We start from the raw sequence: 12,225 nt of genomic DNA on the forward strand, positions 1-12,225 counted from the left end.
GATTGAGAGAACAATTTGATGGTTGCCCGAGGACAGGCACAGGGGTGGGAGAAATGTGGGTGAAGGTGTCAGAAAGTACAGACTTCCAGTTACAAGGTCAAGAGTTCTGCGTGATTGTAATGTACAGCATGGTGGTCACAGTCAACGATACTGTATCGTATATTTGAAAGTTGCTGATAAGTAGATCTTCAAAGTTCTCATCACAAGAAAAAAATATCTATAACTAAGTGAAGTGATGAATGTTAACTAAACTTATTGTGGCAATCACAGTATATATATATATATACCAAATCATTGTGTTGTATATCTAAAACTAATACAATGTTATATCAATCACATCACAAAAAAACTGGAAGAAATAGAATAGGAAACAAATTTTAAAGATAATTGAATAGGAAATAGTTACTGGGATTTGAATTAATATAGCGTTTTCTTATGTCATATTCTTTTTCATTTAATTTTATTATTATTTTAAAATTTTTTGGAGAGGAAGAGGGTGGGATAGGGCAGAGAAAGAGGGAGAGAGAATATTAAGCAGGCTCTAGGCCCAGTGCAGAGACCCTTGTGGGGCTTGATCTCATGACCCTGAGATCATGACTGAGCCAAAATCAAGAGTAGGACCCTTAACTGCCTGAGCCACTCAGGTGCCCATAAACTATATTATTATACATTATGGTATTCTACTTATTTTTAATAAAGTTTGGTTATAATTGCATATGTATATATGTACGTATATACATACAAATGTATTTACATGTATAAAATTTATAACATGCATTTAGTAACTATTTCAGATGTTCTGTTCTTTGTATATTTATGTAGTTCATTTACCTTCATTAAATCAACTATCCAGTAAAAATATTCAATCTTTGACTGTTTTTATATTTGTATTTTTTAATTATCCCTGTTGTATCAAAATTGAATCAGGTTCTGCTTGGTGCAAATCTTAAGAACAATTGACTTTAAATCCTTTTTTTTTTTAAAAAAGATTTTATTTATTTATTTGACAGAAAGGGAGCAAGAGCCAGGAATAAGGAACACAAGCAGGGGGAGCAGGAGAAGGAAAGCAGGTTTCCTGCTGAGCAGGGAGCCCAATGTAGGGCTCGATCCCAGGACCCTGGGATCATGACCTGAGCTAAAGGCAGATGCTTAACCATCTGAGCCACCCAGGGCCTCCAACTTTAAATCTTTTTGAAGTAAAGCAGAATATGTCACTCAGTTAATTAATGACGAGGTTAGCACCATTTTTTTTAACTTGTGCCAGCATGGCCCAGTGGTCTAAGGCTCTGGATTAAGGCCCCAGTCTTTGGTGGGTTTGAATCCCACCACAGCCTTATTTATTTATTTATTTTTATTCTGATAAAAGAAAAACATAAAATTTACCATTTTAACCATTTACAATTTTTAAAAAAGATTTATTTATTTATTGTAGAGAGGAAGAGAGACCATGCACATGAATGGGAGGGGCAGAAGGAAAGGGAGAGAGGGTCTCAAGCAGACCCCTCGCTAAGCACAGACCCCAAACTAGGGCTGATCCCTAGACCCAGAGATCATGACCTGAGACAAAACCCAAAGTAGGATGTCTGACCAAGTGTGCCACACTTGGTCACTCCACCCCATTTTAACAAATTTTAAGGGTACACTTCAATAACATTATAGGTATATTCACATCATCATGAAATGGATTTCCAGAATATTTTCATTCTACAAATCTAAAACTCTATGCCTATTAAACAACTCCTTTTTCTCCTCCCCTGCTAGCCCCTGGTAACCACCATTTTACTTTCCATTTCTATGAATCTGACTACTTTAGATTATCTCATAAAAGTGAAATCATACAGTATTTGTCTTTTTATGGCTGGATTATTTAACTTAGCATAATGTCCTCAAGGTTCATCCATTTTGTAGCATGTGACAGATTTCCTTCCTTTGTAAGGCTGAATAATACTCCATCGTATGTATATACCACATTTGTTTATTCATTCATTGTTGATGGACCTTTGGGCTGCTTCCATCTCTTGGCTTTTATGAATAGAGTTGCTATGAATACAGGTGTGCAAATATCACTTCTAGACCCTGCTTTCAATTCTTTGGATATGTACCCTGAAGCAAGATTGCTAGATCATGTGGTAGTTCTGTTTCTAATTTTTTTGAGGTGTTCCCCCCCAATAATTATTTCCTTCATGGCTGCACCATTTTGTAATTTCACCAGCAGTGCCAAAGGGCCCAATTTCACCATACCCCCACCAAAACTTGTTATTTTTTGTTTTTTAATAATAGTCATCCTACTGGGTATGGGGATACATCATCATGGTTTTGATTTGCATTTCTTAGATGATTAGTGATTTTGAGCATCTTTTCATATGCTTGTTGGCCATTGTATATAATTTTTGAGAAATGTTTATCAAGCCCTTTGCTAATTTTTAAGTTATTTGATTTTTTAAAAAAGATTTTTTATTTATTTAAAAAAGATTTATTTATTTATTTGACAGACAGAGATTACAAGTAGGCAGAGGAGATAGGTAGAGAGAGAGGTGGAAGCAGGCTCCCCGTCGAGCAGAGAGCCTGATGTGGGGCTCGGTCCCAGGACCCTGGGACCATGACCTGAGCCGAAGGCAGAGGCTTTAACCCACTGAGCCACCCAGGCGCCCCAAATTATTTGATTTTTTTGTTGTTGTTGAGTTTTAGGAATTCTTCCTATGTCTTGGATGTTGAAACTTTATCAGATATGTAACTTGCAAATAACATCTCCCTTTCCGTGGATTGCCTTTTCTGATTAAAAAAAAAAATAAAATTTACCACTTTAATCATTAAAACAAAAATTAAAAGATTTTATTTATTTATTTGACAAGAGAGAGAGACAATGAGAGAGGGAACACAAGCCGGGGGAGATGGAGAGGGAGAAGCAAGCTCTCTGCCGAGCAAGGAGCCCAATGTGGGGCTTGATCCCAGGACCCTAGGATCATGACCTGAGCCGAAGGCAGATGCCCAATTACTGAATCACCCAGGTGACCCTAAAATTTTTTTAAAGATTTATTTATTGTAGAGAGAGAAAGTGCACAAGTGCGAAGGGCAGAAGGAGAGGGAGAAAGAATCTCAAGCAGACCCACACTGAGCTTGGAGAGATTTAAAGATTTTTTTAGGGACACTTAGGTGGCTCAGTCAGTTAGGCATCTGCCTTCGGCTCAGGTGATGATCCTAGGGTCCTGGCATACAGTCCTGCATCGGGCTCCTTGCCCATTGGGGAGCCTGCTTCTCCCTCTGCCTACTGCTCCCCCTGCTTGTGCTAGCTCTCTCTCTCTGACAGATAAATAAAAGTAAATAAAAAAATCTTGAAAAGAAAAGTAACATAATTTTTAAAAAAGATCTATTTATTAATTTGAGAGAGAGAGCAAAGAGCACAGGGGGTTGGGTGGTGGGGAGGGGCAGAGGGGGAGAGAAACCTAAGCAGACTCTGCACTTAGCGCGGAGCCCAATGTGAGGCCCAATCTCACTGCTCTGAGATCACACCTGAGCAGAAACAAAGAGCTGGTGGATCAACCAACTGGGCCACCCAGGTGCCCTGTAGATTGCCTTTTCATTCTGCTCAGAAATTGTATCCTTTGATGCACAGAAGTGTTTGAGTTTGATGTAGCCCATTTGTCTGTTTTTGCTTTGGATGTCATATCCAAGAAATCACTGCCAAGGCCAATGTCATGAAGTTTTTTCCCTGTGTTTTCTTCAAGGAGTTTTATAGTTTGAGGTCTGTAATTTATTTTGAGTTAATTTTTGTATATGGTATAAGAAAAGGATCCAGCTCAATTCAACACCCTTTGGATGATATGCTTTGGTAATTCCTTGAAGGTCCCAGAATAACCTAAAAACTTACTGTGGCTGTGGAGTGGACATCCAGGGCCCTTGAGTTCTTTCAAAGTCATTTACACTGTCCTGGACAAACATCTGTTGAGCAATTGCTAAGTGTCTGATGGGTCTGGGAAGTGAGAGAAGGTGATAGCAAAAATAAGGTGGGGAACTCTCTGGGGTGATGTGAGTGCTATATATCTTTTTTTTTTTTTTTTTTAAGATGTTATATATTATTTGACAGAGATTGAGAGAGAGAGAGAGAGAGTGCACAAGGAAGGAGAGCAGCAGGCAGAGGGAGAGGGAGAAAGAGACTTCCTGCCAAGCAGGGAGGTTGATGTGGGGCTCAATCCCAGGACCCTGGGATCATGAGCCGAGCCGAAGGCAGCTGCCCAGCTGACTGAGCCACCCAGGTTCCCTAAATGCTGTATATCTTGATAGGAGTTTGGATGATAGAGGTTATGCCTTTGTCAAAACTCAGTGAATGCACACTTAAGATTTGTGTATTTCATGGCATGCAAAATTTACATCAAAAGAAAAAAACGAAACAAATATTGAACTCTAGTTAATGATATGCACTTTGAAGTTTTTAAAAGAAAGTACACTTTGTTCTTTAAAAAAAAAAAAAAAGATAGATTGGGGAATCTGGGTGGCTCCGTCCATTAAGCATCGACTCTTGGTTTTGGCTCAGGTCATGATCTCAGGGTTGTGGGATCAAGCCCTGTGTTGGACTCCACACTCTGCCCTTACCCCCACTCGCATGTATGCATGTGCTCTCTCTCTCTCTCTCTCTCTAAAATAAATAAATAAAATCTTAAAAGAAAAAAGAAAAAAATGAAACAAATATTGAACTCTAGTTAATGATATGCACTTCGAAGTTTTTATAGAGAAGTGCATTTCCCTCTAAAGAAAAGATTAATAGATGGGTAGATAGGTGAATAGGTGATAAACAAGTATAAAATATAAATGTAAATGAATTTGCTCCATGTTTGAAATTTTCATAATAAAATGTTGATGGAAAAAGATGAGAAGATAGTACACAGAGGGAGACTCACTTTGACTTCACACAGCGTAGTTACTGGCCTCTTGTGTTCTGTCTAGCCTTTGTCTGGGTGGGAGGGCGAGGAGTACAACTGGTTAGTACTAAAAGCATCTGCTCCCCTTTTGGAGCCTCTGGAAACCTCTGTGTCATTCCTGGATGTGCCTTCTATCACGGGGGATCTGTCCAGTGACCTATGGTAGCCGGTAATTGTGGTGGCCTTCAGTACCTACAGGAAGGAGTGCATTTTACATCATACCTCGGGGTACAATTATATGTAATCGAAACAGAAGTTTCGTAAAACTATCCTTTGCACTCTGATCTTTTCAATTCCAATTTCTGAAACGAATGTCAGCTTCGATCCATTAATGGGTTAAGAACTGAGAGTTGGAAAAATGCTGCTCAAATATATCAACCATGGAGATCACAAGATTGACATCTGTCACTTAACATTCACAGCGAACATTGCCATAAAAATCTTCAGCATTTTCAGATGTTCCGTAGAGCTTCAAAGCCCAAGAGACCTGGGTTTCGTTATATGTGCCCCTGCAGTCTCTCAGTTGTGTGACCTTGGCAAATTTGTTTAACTTCCTAGCCTCAGTTTCATCATCTGGAAAGTGGGGATATCAGGAAATAAACACTTCATAGAGTTCTAGGAAAGGACTAAATGGAGTGATGTCTGTAAAGTGCTTCACACAGTGCCCAACGGAAACACTTCAGTAAGTGGTAACTATTTTTATTAGCCCCGAATTCATGAACTTCTGTGTTTAGGCCTCGAAATCAAGATGGTCTTCCAAGGACTATGGTGTCCTTCAGTATCTTTAGTTCTCTTTTCCTGTTTGTTTTTGATAGACATAACCTTGGGGAGCGCCCGACTGTTGGCTCCAGCCCTGAGTAAAACAGACCTCGGTTTTCTAGCAGTTGGTGGTGGTGGCTTTGGTGAGAGTGCCATTTGGAAACATGGGGCGTTTTGGCAGGCTTCGTCGTGTTTGTTGTTGGGAGACTGCCTTGGCATCGTCCTAGGTGAAAGAGGGATGCCTGGGGTGTCTCACTGATTCATCCCTTGGCGTGGAATTCTGGATAAACTGCATCTGACTTGGGGGCGGGGCAGGAAGAGCCCAGAGGGCCTCATTACAGAGGAGTTCACCTCTGTGAAATTCCCTTACTGGGGGATTATTCTGCACCCTTTGGATTTCTTCCTTTTTAATCTGAACAACTTTGGCTGCTGGTGGAAATAATTAGAACATGTTCTGGTATTTTTGGCACCATTAGAATTTTTGCTCTTCTTCATTTAATAGAATCTTCGGGTTTTGTTGCTGGGAGAGCCCTTCGAAGGCCAGTGTGAGCTTGCGGCCCGGCAGCAGGCCGTGGGCCTGGGTTGGGCACAGCGCGCTGGCTCCCGTCTGGCTGGGGAAGAGACTCAGCACTCCAGCTGGAGAACTGGTGCGTCTTAACCACAAAGAAAGTGGTGACCATCCCCACTGTGTGCTGCTGCAATCCCTCTTGAGCGTGTGTCGCACCGCTTACCATATGTACAGGTTATTCCCTAGGAAAACATCCGGTTTAGAGATCTCAGCAGCTGAATCCACCAAAGATGTGTTTGTTGCCCACGTGTTCTGTCAGGATGGGGACTGTCTGTCTTTCTCCATCCGGACACCCAGGAACTTGGGCTGGTAGGGGTCCCAACCATCTTGGAGCCACTTAGGACACATGCCTTCCGGGTTACCATGGCCGGAAAGAGACTTGGCATTCACCCTTCTGTGCTAGTGCCTGGAAGTGATAGAGTCATTTCGCTCATGGCTCATTGGTCTAAACTGGTCATATGATCCTAGCTACCTGCAGGGGGGCTGGAAATATGGGGGAATCCATGGAATATTTGATGAGCATTCCTGAGAAAAAGTCATATGTGGTACTCTATTTGTTAAAACTATATATTGAAAAAAAAATGCAGCTTCCTATTCTTTTTTTTTTTTTTTTAAGATTTTATTTATTTATTTGGCAGAGATCACACACAAGTAGGCAGAGAGGCAGGCAGAGAGAAAGGGGGAAGCAGGCTCCCTGTTGAGCAGAGAGCCTGATGTGGGGCTTGATCCCAGGACCCTGAGATCATAACCTGAGCTGAAGGCAGAGGCTTTAACCCACTGAGCCACCCATGCACCCCACAGCTTCCTATTCATTAGGTCTACCAAGTTTCTTTACCCACCCACTTTCCTAAGCCTCCAGGTTCAAAGAGGCCATCATGGTAGCAGCTTTTACTGATGGCCTGGTGGGGACAGGGCAGCAGCCGCAACCACAGGGTAATGGGATTCATGAGCAGAGCAGCAGATAATACAGTAGAGAAATAGTGGGGGCAGCTGTGACTTCATCTGCTCACTTGGTGTGGTAACTTTGTGTGGTAGGCCGACAAATATCCTCCCTTTTACCCCAAACATTTCAGGTCCTAATACCTGGAACCAGCTGGTATTACTTATATGGCAGAAGGGGTTTTGCAGATGTGATTAAATTAAGGATCTTGAGATGGGAGTTATCCCGGCTTAGTTGAGGGGGCCCTAAGTGCTGTCACATGTATACTCATAAGAAGGACACAGAGGGGTGTGACACTGTGGCAGAAGAGGAGGAGGCAGAGACTGGAGTGATACCACAACAAGCCAAAGAATGCCCACAGCCACCGGAAGCTGGAAGAGGCAAGGAGTGGATTCTCCCCTAGAGCCTCTGAAAGGATTGTGGCCCAGGACTGGGGAACGGGGCAAGAGAGATAATTATTTTTCTTTTTTTTTTTTTTTAAAGATTTTATTTATTTATTTGACAGAGAGAGATTACAAGTAGGCAGAGAGGCAGGCAGAGAGAGAGAGGAGGAAGCAGGCTCCCTGCCGAGCAGAGAGCCCGATGCAGGACTCGATCCCAGGACCCTGAGATCATGACCTGAGCCGAAGGCAGCGGCTTAACCCACTGAGCCACCCAGGCGCCCTTCTTCCATGTTTTAATGAGATAATTATTTTTCTCTACTCTTCTTTTTTCACCTTTTAATTTGATACCATGTGAATGTACTACCTGTTTAGTAAATAAATGAAATTAACCTTTACAGCCCTGCCAACGCTATAGTAGGAGAACGCGGTTCAATTTATTTATTCAGGGCTTTATATATATCAAGTCTTCCAAGACCGTGTGCTAAGATTTAATTTCCTCAGCCTTGGGGTGCACAGGCAAGGGCCAGGGGAACCAGAGCCTCCCGGGGTTGGTGTCTTCGATGTCAAGAATACTACCCTTGCTGCCAGTGGGCTCTGTAAATATTATTTTCAATGCGTGCAGTGATGTGGAAAGGTTGGTAAATACTGCTCTAGGTAAAATGTGGCCTTATATTTTAAAATACATGTCACATAAAAATAGCTATGGAAAAACCAACCCGCCAGTTGGGTCCTTGGGGAAGAACCTAGTGATTATTGCAGCCCAGGCGCCCTCAGCCTTTCCTTCCACGATGACCCTTGTGATGAGGGTGGTCATGACCTGATGCTTCTGCCAAACCCTGAAATCTGGCTTGGCTTCCGTGTTTCCCACACGGGCCCACAGGAAAGGAAAGCAGTGTAGCATGTTAGGAAATGATCTTGATTTTATGCTTATTTACCAAGAAATAAATCATTGAAAGCTTGGCTGTGTCCACCCTCTGTCAGAACAGTCATTCTGACCCACCTCATAATGGCATCGCAGCAGAGAACCGCCGTGCTCGCAGAGTCAGTAACGTTTCACATGGTGGCTAGCTGCGGAGAAGGTCATTTTAAGACCCCCAATAAGAGGTCAGTTTTTTAAAAGACGAGTGACGGGCCAAAAAAAAAAAAAAATACATATTTAGTTATTACGTGCAGTCTATAAATAGAAACTTGACCAAGTTCAGTTTTCCTCTGCACTGTAACGTGTGTTCTTCTGTCGTGTCCTGGTGGGTTTGATGATGTTGGTAATGCTCTCTGTTCTTTGTGTTTTCTGGAAAAAGTAACTGAAGTCGTTTGTCGGTGTAGTACTATCTGAAGATATCTAAGAGCTATTAAAATGCTTAAAAATAAAATGATCAATGCTTCCTTTGTTCTCTTGACAGGATAATTGAAGCTATCTGCATAGGCTGGTTCACGGCGGAGTGCATCGTGAGGTTCATCGTCTCCAAAAACAAGTGTGAGTTTGTCAAGAGACCCCTGAACATCATTGATTTACTGGCGATCACGCCGTATTACATCTCCGTGTTAATGACCGTGTTTACAGGCGAGAACTCTCAACTCCAGAGGGCTGGAGTCACCTTGAGGGTGCTTAGAATGATGAGGATTTTTTGGGTGATTAAGCTTGCCCGTCACTTCATTGGTCTCCAGACACTTGGTCTGACTCTCAAACGATGTTACCGAGAGATGGTTATGTTACTCGTCTTCATTTGTGTTGCCATGGCAATCTTTAGTGCACTTTCTCAGCTTCTTGAACATGGGTTGGACCTGGAAACATCCAACAAGGACTTCGCCAGCATCCCCGCTGCCTGCTGGTGGGTGATTATCTCTATGACTACAGTTGGCTATGGAGATATGTATCCTATCACCATGCCTGGGAGAATTCTTGGAGGAGTCTGTGTTGTCAGTGGGATTGTTCTCTTGGCATTACCGATCACTTTTATCTACCATAGCTTCGTGCAGTGTTACCATGAGCTCAAGTTTAGATCCGCTAGATACAGTAGAAGCCTCTCTGCCGAGTTCCTCAATTAACGCATTGCAAATCGATTCTTGCATACACGTTTGGTAGAAAGAGTTGACACTACTTCCTATTCATCATGTGTTGCTTGCTGGGAGAGCCCTACAGTGGTACTGTCATCGTGCTGGTAGGGTAGAAATTATCCTTCCCAGCTGAAGGGAGGAAAGAATTTTCTTAGAATGGAGTAAATAGAATTGAGACTTCAAAGGAAAAGTAATAACTCCTAGAATAAATTTTAGGATCTTATTTTATTTAGGCTTGTCTCCTCCTTGTCTTGAACGATTACACTTTTTGTGTTTGTTTTAAAGTATATTATTTGAACATTTTAAAACTGAAAGGTACTATTTTCCAAATGTTTCTCCATCTTATGAATTCAGAAGAAGCTTGGAAGTTACAGTGTTTTTTGTTGGAGAGCAACATTTTCATTTCTAAATGTTTTATAATCTCTCATATCAATGTCAGAAGTATCCTGGAAACATATGTCACACGCGGGAACTGTTTAACAAATACTTAAAAATTTTGGCCAAATTTTAAACTGTATAATGGAGCTAGATACAAGCAAGGATAGTATGTGAAAAACTTTTCCAGCATATTTCTCAATTCCCTGATTTATTTTTGTTTCTATTATTCACCTTATCATACAGCTTCATGGATCCTTGAACATGTTTTCTTTTTTCCATTTTGGATTTCTTTTATCTCTTCACTGAAATGATTCAACAGAGTGTTTCAGAATGAGGAGAGCTTGTATTGTTTAGCATTTTATTGGAGTTCATCTTACTTGAATTCACCGCTATTACTAGGTGATAATTGTCCTAACATTCAGATGTCCAAACAAGAATATTTCTAACATAAAAAATGGTAATAGAAATAGTTTGATACTACAACCCATATTTATCTTTTTCTGCTCTTAATTTTTGCCGTGGGTTTAATGAGACTTATCAGATGAAAGGATGTTTATGTAGCCTTTTTATACCAAAGTCATACTTAGATGTTGTCACTGGATTATCATAAAAAGAGAAATTAAATATTTCCTTACTCTCGGTTGCTATGTAGCTAAGCCAATTTTAAGCCAGCTAAAAACAATGAATACATAACTGTTTGATCTGAGCTTCGCCATTTTAAATTGTAGCTACACCAAAACTTATTATACCAATATTGAACAAGATACCACATTAATCTGGGTAGATTATTAGAACTAGATAATATAAAACTGATGACTATTTAGTGCTAAATTTTAGCAATATGAATTAAGATTTTGCTTTGCTAGCCAGTTGCCATAAGGAAGTCAGTATATAAGCACAAAAAATTAAAATAATAGATTCACAAATAGTTTAATGTTGTACATTGTAATTTAATGGAATGTAGAGGGCGGATATATAGGAGATGGGACCTGGTTATATTTATCAAAGAATGGAATATTCATCAGAAGAATATTGACCATCATGTAGTTCAGACCTCATTTAGTACAGGTAGACAATCAGGGCAAGAGAGGATATGATTGTGGAGGAATTAGGGCCCAAACCCAGATCACTAGAAACCTGCCTATCTAGCCCAGCAGCTTTTTTTTTTTTTTTTTTAATAAGGTTTATTTATTTATTTGGGAGGGGGACAAAGGGGAGGTGCTGAAGGAGAGGAGAGAGAGAATCTTAAGCAGACTCCTTGGTGAGCCTGAAACCTCTCACCACCCTGAGATCAGGACCTGAGCTGAAACCAAGATTCAGAAGCTTAACTGACTCAACCACCCAGAAGCCCCACCCGGCAGATTTTTCTCAACATACATCTGAGGTTTGAGAAAAACCTCAAAGTCGCACTTCTTTGCCATTGGCATTGCTGGGATAATAATAGCAAAACCGTATCTTTCCCCTAATTTCTGAGTCTATGGGATATTTTGGCCATTAAAAGAATCTCACCCCATCTTTTTTACTATGCTGCACTGGTATGCTGCTCATTATATGCTCAAAATAAATTCTGTTATTTATTGTATATTTATTGTATTTTAATATATTTGAAATAAATGGCATGGATTTATTTTTTCTTACCTGTTCTGATTAAGGCTTTGTGATTCATGCAAATAATCTGCAGATGTTAGCACCCCCATATTACTAATAAAAATATGGTAGCCATCCATTTTGCTGGCACTGGGAAGACTTAATGGGAATACGTCTCATGTTCCCAAGTAAATTATAACTATCTTGAGGGCTGAGACCTGTTTTTCTTGCACATACCTTTATATTCCCACAATGTCTGTGACAGATATGGGCACAGGCTATTGTGGACTGATTTGGGGGGAGAAATTTCTGTGTGAAGAGGCAAGGAGAAGCACACAGCCGAACGTATACATTGGAGCCACATGTGTGAACACACACACACACACAGACACACACACACGCACACACACTTTGAGGCTGCCCTTAACAAGAAATCTCTTGTTGGTGATGCCAAGCTAAGGACTTCTAATGACTAATTCTACTGACAACTCAGCTATCCATTTACTAAGAACAATGATGAGAAATGATAGAATAGTTCACTCGTGAGTTAAAAAAATACATTGCGGATGTTGTCATTTTCTAAGAACAGAGGCATTTTTCTTACAGCTTTCCCTGAACGTTGCTGCCTTAAAAAAAGTC

General features: G+C 40.8%; 1 protein-coding gene across 2 annotated transcripts in view; it reads left to right on the forward strand.

The window, feature by feature from the left end:
• KCNG3 (potassium voltage-gated channel modifier subfamily G member 3) overlaps positions 1 to 11,218 on the forward strand; it is a 43,370-nt gene extending 32,152 nt beyond the window's left edge. For both annotated transcript variants that reach the window (XM_044261671.1, XM_044261672.1), the window contains exon 2: positions 8,967 to 11,218. In XM_044261671.1, the coding sequence (XP_044117606.1) occupies positions 8,967 to 9,612 (646 nt within the window). In that variant the 3' untranslated portion in view covers positions 9,613 to 11,218. The remainder of the gene's footprint in view (positions 1 to 8,966) is intronic.
• Positions 11,219 to 12,225: the final 1,007 nt, after the last annotated feature.

This window comes from Neovison vison, chromosome 8 (assembly GCF_020171115.1).
Source record: "Neovison vison isolate M4711 chromosome 8, ASM_NN_V1, whole genome shotgun sequence".
Lineage (NCBI taxonomy): Eukaryota > Metazoa > Chordata > Mammalia > Carnivora > Mustelidae > Neogale > Neogale vison.